The sequence below is a fragment of the Triticum urartu genome, unplaced genomic scaffold (assembly GCF_003073215.2).
Source record: "Triticum urartu cultivar G1812 unplaced genomic scaffold, Tu2.1 TuUngrouped_contig_6722, whole genome shotgun sequence".
Taxonomy (NCBI): Eukaryota; Viridiplantae; Streptophyta; class Magnoliopsida; order Poales; family Poaceae; genus Triticum; species Triticum urartu.
In genome coordinates, this window is record NW_024117506.1 from 1 (window position 1) to 7,378 (window position 7,378).

Genomic DNA, 7,378 nt, shown 5'->3' on the forward strand with positions numbered 1-7,378 from the left:
AGGCGAGAGGGCGGGCGAGGGGTGGGGCGGTGCCAAAACTGCTGGTTGCGTGAGGGCAGAGGGGAGCGACGTGGTCGGGGAACGATGTTAACCCAATGACAATGATTGGTAATTAATTAAGTAATGGCAATGATGGGTAATTAAAGCGTAAAACGCGTTTAGTATGCTGGAGGGATGTAGACCATTATATTGCAGGTTTTGATGGATAGGATGATTTGGTTCTTCGCCCTCTCTTTCTTTTATAGTGATAGTAGACTAGTACTCCCTCCATTTTTATTTACTCTGCATATTAAAATTGACTGAAGTCAAATTTCATAAAGTTTGACCAAGTTTATAGAAAACAATATAGACATTTATCATAATAAATGTATACGATGTGAAAATATATTTAATAATAAATCTAGTATTGTTGATTTGTTATTGTATATTTTAATATTTTTGTATATAAATTTAGTCAAAGTTTGTAAAGCTTGACCAAAGCTAAACCGCCCTGACTCTTCAGTTCGGTGCAGCACTTCGCAATTTAGAGTATAGTTCTCAAAAGTCAAAAGGTTGCTTGCACAAGCACATGGTCCCAAGCTGCGATCGATCAACCAACTCCAGACGCTAGCCCGATTTCATCCGCCCAGCTTGATGGGCGCCACTTCGCCGGACTCCGGCGACCTCATCCTGGTCGAGCCGGCGAGCCCGGGGTCCAAGGTCGCCATGGTGACCATCAACCGCCCCGATGCGCTGAACGCGCTGACGCGCTCGATGATGATCTCCCTGGCCTCGGCGTTCCGGCGGCTGGACGCCGACGACGGCGTGGCCGCGGTGGTGCTCGCGGGCCGCGGCCGCTCCTTCTGCGCAGGGGTGGACCTCACGGCGGCGGAGGAGGTCTTCAAGGGCGACGTCAACGACCCCGCCGCTAACCCCGTCGCCCAGATGGAGCTCTGCCGGAAGCCCATCGTCGGCGCCGTCGCCGGGTTCGCCGTCACCGCGGGCTTCGAGATCGCCCTCGCCTGCGATCTCCTTGTCGCTGGCCGCTCCGCCAAATTCCTCGACACCCACGCCAAGTGAGCTAGCTCTCCTCACACGCTTCTCCATCTCATTTCTGCACGGAAGTAAAATCCAACTTGGCTGGTGGTCAATCTGTTTAGTTTCTCAGTAGACGCTAATTAAAACTTCTTACTACTAGTTGAGCTGGAAAATCTCACTCGAACTCAATATACCCATGCCAGTGAAATTCTTCTGTGGGCAGAGCAAATGAAACACAAGATTTGCTGCAAATCTTTTTGTACTCCTGCAATTCAGTATGGGGAAATTTTATACATTGGAGTTGCTAGTGTTCAACACCTATGTTTGTACTACCTGAATTTGGGCGTGTCTGCACTGTCCTACAACTTACAAACCCTGCTCATGCCATTGCCGTTTCATCTGTGTGCTTTGCTTGTTGTCTTCTAATCAGCCTTTGTCCAATCTGATGTAGGTTTGGGATATTTCCTTCTTGGGGTCTTTCACAGAAGCTCTCTCGTCTCATTGGGCCAAACAGAGCACGAGAAGTGTCACTAGCTTGCATGCCTGTCACTGCTGAAATGGCTGAGAAGTGGGGGCTTGCTAACCACATTGTGGATGATAGTCAGGTGCTGAGTAAGGCCATAGAGGTCGCGGAGGCCATTGCGAGGAATAACCGCAACTTGGTGGTGCTATACAAGTCAGTTATAAATGATGGGCTTCAGCTGGACATGAAACATGCCCGAGCTCTTGAAAAGGTGCGAATTTATGAAGTGCATGACACAATTATGTATCCATGGCTTAACTTACAGCCAATATTTGTTGTTTCCATTCTATATGGTGCTGAAATTATGAAACTCTGAGGTGATCTTGTGAATGTTAGCAACAGTGTGTTAATGAAAAACCAGGCAGAATTAGATTGATTTGGTACACTAGAAATTTGACAGAATATCCATGAAACTGCTTTACAGTCTTAAATCCTCTTCGGTATCAACGACCATGCATTCTAGTTAATTTGTGTTCCTGTTTTTGGTAGCCCTTGTTGGGATTTGAAACAGGAAAAAGAAAATGAAATTTATTTGTTGCTATTTATGTATTCAGCTATTGCACCCTTGTTGCCGTTCTTGCAGTAGAATGATATTTTATCAATCTTCTCTGGAAACCATTGTAATACATCTTTTGAAAAGATAACAGACTTTAGGTTAACCTACCTCCCATAATAATGATATGATTCACGGAGGACACTAGAAGTCTTCGGTCAATAGTAGGGATGCAAGTGGGCGTCCCGCTTATCCCGCATAAGTAGGAAAATAGTGTAAACTAAGTTAAATCTGGGTGAGGAAATTATAGTTAAGTTGATCTGTGTATACTACGAAGCGGGCGGATCGGGCACCGCTCTGCACCCCTAGTCAATAGCATCAAGGGTACTTCCGTAAAAGAAAAAGAAAAATCATCAAGGGTAGGGAGATATGCATTCTTGGGGAAGTGTTTTGCCTGGCATGGGTCATCTTAGATAAGTTTGAGGAAAGGAGGTCATGGGTCATTCGGGAGACAGAAACGCTCTCTTCAGTTGTCATATGGGCACTAAGATGAATTTGTGGAAATTGATACCAATCCAGTTTGAGCTGTAAATGCTTCAAGGATCTCTTTAGCAATCCCAGCTTTGTTTTGTGCAAACTTTTAACCGATATATGGTCATGAAGAACTCGGCAGATCATATGTTAGCATCCACAGTATATTTATTGTACATTAGAAATAGTGTTCTTAGAAACGTATAAAGTCTTAATTTGATAGGGGCGAGCATTCTAGCTGAAAGAAATGGAAATTGCTCTTGTTATAGTTTCCAACTTTCAATACTCAGTGAAGACACACCTCTAATGTTAGCATTGGTGCTATGGTTTCAGGAAAGAGCTGTCAACTATTACAATGGCATGACAAAGGAGCAATTCGCAAATATGCAGAAGTTTATACAAGGCCGGAGTTCTAGAGCACCATCGAAGTTGTAGATGCGGTGCTCTGTGTGTATGTGCCTTTTTATTATATGGCTCCTTTTATTATAAAGCTTGTGGAAATGTTAAATTGTTACTCCTATTACTGGAAGACCCACGTTGTTTTACTTTGAAGTTTCTCCGGTCATCGCATTCCCCCTTTTTAGCTGCTGTAATGTTATCTGACGAACGTCAGCTGAGAAGTGGATGGCAGGTGAACACTTTTTTCTGGCAGTTTCGAACGATGGCAATTCTGAACAAAAAGTGTGTTTTTCTGAAGAAACTGCCATGTTGTTCCGAAGAAATCGTCATCTCTTCACAGCTAAATTACCAGCGAAGTTGTTCAAAATAGAGAACCTTCGCCAGGAGGGATGACATTTGCGAACTTTTTTCTGGCTGTTTCTTCCGATTCGTATGACATTTTTCTTCAAAACAGCATGACAGTTTCTTCAAAAGAAGACATTTTTCTTCTAAAACTGTCACCGTTTGATCTCACGTCGCAACTCAAACTAGCAAGAAAATGTGTCGCTTGACATGCCCTTTTAGGGACTGAGAGAATGTTCGTCAGTTAGTATTTTTGTTAGCTAAAAGATCACACGGCTTATATGGTATGTTTGGGCTGGTAAGGATTGACATCACATTTCATGTTTGCTTTGGTTGTTTGGGTTGTAGCCTTTGGATCTGCCAACATTTTGGCAAAATCACAGGCCTATGCTTGGTTTGGAACCATATAGCTTGCGGGAGGGCAACATAGATTGGCTAATGTTTTGGTTGGGTTCCAAAATTCTAATTCCCGGGAAGAAGCCAATACGACAGCGGGTTTATTTTTCTGTGGAAAATAAGTGGTGCATTTGGACTCGGTAAAGACATTGCATGTGAGACTCAGTCCATACAAATTGCTAGTATATATTTTTCTCATGGACTGTGCTAACTTCCACACGTACTAAAGTTAAGCAATAGATCCCCACGATTTCTCCCTAGCTTGCATGCATGCATTAGCTTCATCTTATTTTCTTTTTTTATTTTTTATGCGTGACTGTCCATTAGCAATTAATTAGCAGCTACTAATCATATACGTACATGCAGAAAAAACGAAATTGATGATGCCATCAAAGATTCTTCCCAATGCGAAAATTTAAAATATTTTGTAGCTCAAACCGTTGGTCCGATTGAAAAATTGTTTTCATATAAAAAATTCGTCACGACGAGACCTTCGAAACTAGATCCCATATTGGTATGTTTCGACGATATTTTTTTTCAGGTCAAAAATTACCACGCGTGTGCTACACGAGTTATCATACGGTTGTATATAAGTTATCATGTTATTTACGCAGAAATTACTGGGACATAAAAGATAGTTCTTGTAATTTTCTCTTCACATGCACATGGATGCATGCATTAGAAGGGAAAAAATGGATGCATCCTTGATTCTACATATTTTAAAACTTTTAAATGTGTTATAGGTCAAAGGGTCGGTCTCATTAGAAAATCGTTTTCACATAAAAAATCAGTTGCGACAAGACTTACGAAACTAGATTCCATGTTGATATGTTTTGACGACTTTTTTTCGTGCAAATAGTTACCAGGCCTGGGTTAAGTAAGTTATCAGCTTGGATGTGTGTCTATTATCATGTTATTTACACATGAGTTACCGTGGTACATTTCCAACAACTATTTTTTCCGGGACAGATTTACCGCGGTGTTTGTGCACGAGTTACCATGTCTGTGGTTCATATATTACCATGCTATTTATGCATAAATTATCAAATTTATGTTTTCAAACAACTTCCACCCCCAAGGTTAAAGTTATCATGGTGTGTGTACATGAGTTATCAAGTCTATGGTACGTATATTATCGTGACATTTGTACGGAAGTTATCGGGAGGAGTATGTTTTCAAACTAATTTCTCCCTCCCACCACCCTGGGTCAAAGTTGTCGTGGTATTTATGCATAAGTTATCACGTATAAGGTGCGTACAGTACCAAGCTATTTACACGAAAGTTCTCGGGGTTTTTTAAACACCTTCCCACATCCCACACCCGTTGCCAAAGTTACTAAGACTAGGGTACAAAAGTTGTCAGGTTTGTGGTGTGTGAGTTACCGGGGGGTATATTTCATCAACCCCCCCCCCCCCCCCCCCCGTGCATAAGTTATCATGTCTGCAATGTGTGAGTTACCGTGGGTATATTTCATCACCCCCTTCCTCCCCCGCCCCCAAAGCTACTAGGACCGAGGCACATAAGTTATCAGGTCTACAACATGTGAGTTATCATGCTATCCACACAAAAGTTATCGGGGGTATATCTCATCAACCCACTCCCCCCCCCCCGGTCGCCAAAGTTACCAGGACTGGGGTCATAAGTTATCATGTCTGCGATGTGTGAGTGCACATAAGTAATCAAGTCTGCAATGTGTGAGTTATCATGCTATTCACACAAAAGTTACCAGGGGGATATTTAATCAACCCCCACTTCCCATGCCAAAGTTATCAGGACCGCGATACATAAGTTATTAGGTTTGTGATGTGTGAGTCACCAACTTAACATCCTATTCACATAAAAGTTACCACGGGGATATTTTATCACCCTCCCTCCCCGGCGCCAAAGTTACCAGGACCGGGATACATAAGTTATCAGGTATGTGATGTGTGAGTTACCGTGCTATTAGGCTTTGCTAACTTCCGATCGTTCCGCTTTTAGTAAACGGATCCGAACGACATGCAGTCAAACAATGCATATATTACCATGTTATTTACACAGAAATTATCGGGGGATGTTATCAACATTTTTTCATTGGATCAAAGTTACCGCGGTGTTTGTACAAAACTTATAAGGTCTACGGTGCATAAATTAGCATGTTATATGCACAAAAGTTACTGGAAAGTGTGTTTTCGGGTCTGCGATGTGTAAGTTAGCATGTTATTTACACATAAGTTCCTCAGATCAAAGTTACCACGACATCTGTAAGTCAATTAACATGCATGAGGTGCATAAATTGCCGTGCTATTTACATACAAATTACCGAAGATGTGTTTCAAAGAAAAAATCCCACGTGAAAAATCATGTACATATGAGTTTGTCGTTTACGTGTACCTATTTTATAGCCAAAAGGGTTAATGAAAACCTAGGTTGCTGGGTTCTTTTTTTCAAGTTTGTATTTTAAATGATGTACAAAAAGTACCTATACCTAGTCATAAGAGAGAATTAGTCAAGCGATCCTGGAACGTCATCTAGTAGGCTCAAATCCCACTAGCTGTTTTTTTTTTCTTTTTCACTCGCATTTAGTATTGATACAAGGTCAAATAAAGTACTTGGATTACATAAGACACAGACTATTTGTTGGCGGGTTGGTTATTGACCTCGTCTTCGGATGAAGATGCCATGGTTCGAATCTTATGGAGGGCAATTATTTTTGCAGACAACATGTATTCTGTTCCCTGACTGAGATCGTACGTGACTATTGCTAAACTACATCGATTGTAATTTAGCTTTACCGTTTTCTCATACATAAACAAAATAGAGTTCACGCTTTAGGCCCATCCTCGATGAGATAAAAATGAAGTCAGCATGCTATTCAACGCTTCACTAGGACCCTTTTCCGCCCCTATCCCTCGGCAACTAGGATAAACTCTCCCCTTCAGATTTGACCAATGAGTCTATGGATTCGTCTCTGTTGAAATATATTGCCCGTCTTTTATCAATTTGGACTTTTGGATGAGTTGTCTTGTGCATGAATTCAATATGATATCCGAGCCAAAAGGTTTTAAGTTTAAAACCCTGCCAATGTAGTATTAAATAAAAATGATTCGACGGCCTACATCTATCCCATGCCTAAGGACTAAAATAGCCTAGACGTGAGGAGGAGTGTTTAAATATATTGCCCCTCTCCCTTCATCAATTCAGGTGCAGCGCTCTTGTGGATGACGGTGCTTCTTCTGTTGGGGAACGTAGTAATTTCAAAAAAAATCCTACGTACATGCAAGATCATGGTGATACATAGCAACGAGAGGGGGAGAGTGTGATCTACGTACCCTTGTAGATCGACAACGGAAGCGTTAACTTGGTTGATGTAGTCGTACGTCTCCACGTCCCGACCGATCAAGCACCGAAACTACGGCACCTCCAAGTTCTAGCACACATTCAGCTCGATGACGATCCCTGGACTCCGATCCAGCATAATGTCGGGGAAGAGTTCCGTCAGCACGATGGCGTGGTGACGATCTTGATGTTCTACTGTCGCAGGGCTTCGCCTAAGCACCGCTACAATATTATCAAGGACTATGGTGGAAGGGGGCACCGCACACGGCTAAGAATATGATCACGTGGATCAACTTGTGTGTCAAGGGGTGCCCCCTGCCCCCGTATATAAAGGATCAAGGGGAGGAGGCCGGCCGGCC

The 7,378-nt window shown here is 42.5% G+C and overlaps 1 protein-coding gene across 1 annotated transcript; it reads left to right on the forward strand.

Moving 5' to 3' along the window:
• The first annotated feature begins 513 nt into the window (after positions 1-513).
• On the forward strand, positions 514-3,129 carry LOC125531014 (probable enoyl-CoA hydratase 1, peroxisomal). Its single transcript, XM_048695414.1, has 3 exons — positions 514-1,055; positions 1,469-1,751; positions 2,898-3,129. The coding sequence occupies exons 1-3, from the start codon at positions 634-636 to the stop codon at positions 2,997-2,999; spliced, it is 807 nt and encodes a 268-aa protein (XP_048551371.1). The 5' UTR covers positions 514-633; the 3' UTR covers positions 3,000-3,129.
• The last annotated feature ends 4,249 nt before the right edge of the window (positions 3,130-7,378 follow it).

Bases quoted from the DNA above. Each gene is read 5' to 3' on its own strand.
- LOC125531014 (XM_048695414.1), top strand. From the start codon at position 634: ATGGGCGCCACTTCGCCGGACTCCGGCGACCTCATCCTGGTCGAGCCG. The intron at 1,056-1,468 runs GTGAGCTAGCTC...AATCTGATGTAG, and splicing joins TTCCTCGACACCCACGCCAA to GTTTGGGATATTTCCTTCTT. The intron at 1,752-2,897 runs GTGCGAATTTAT...CTATGGTTTCAG, and splicing joins ATGCCCGAGCTCTTGAAAAG to GAAAGAGCTGTCAACTATTA.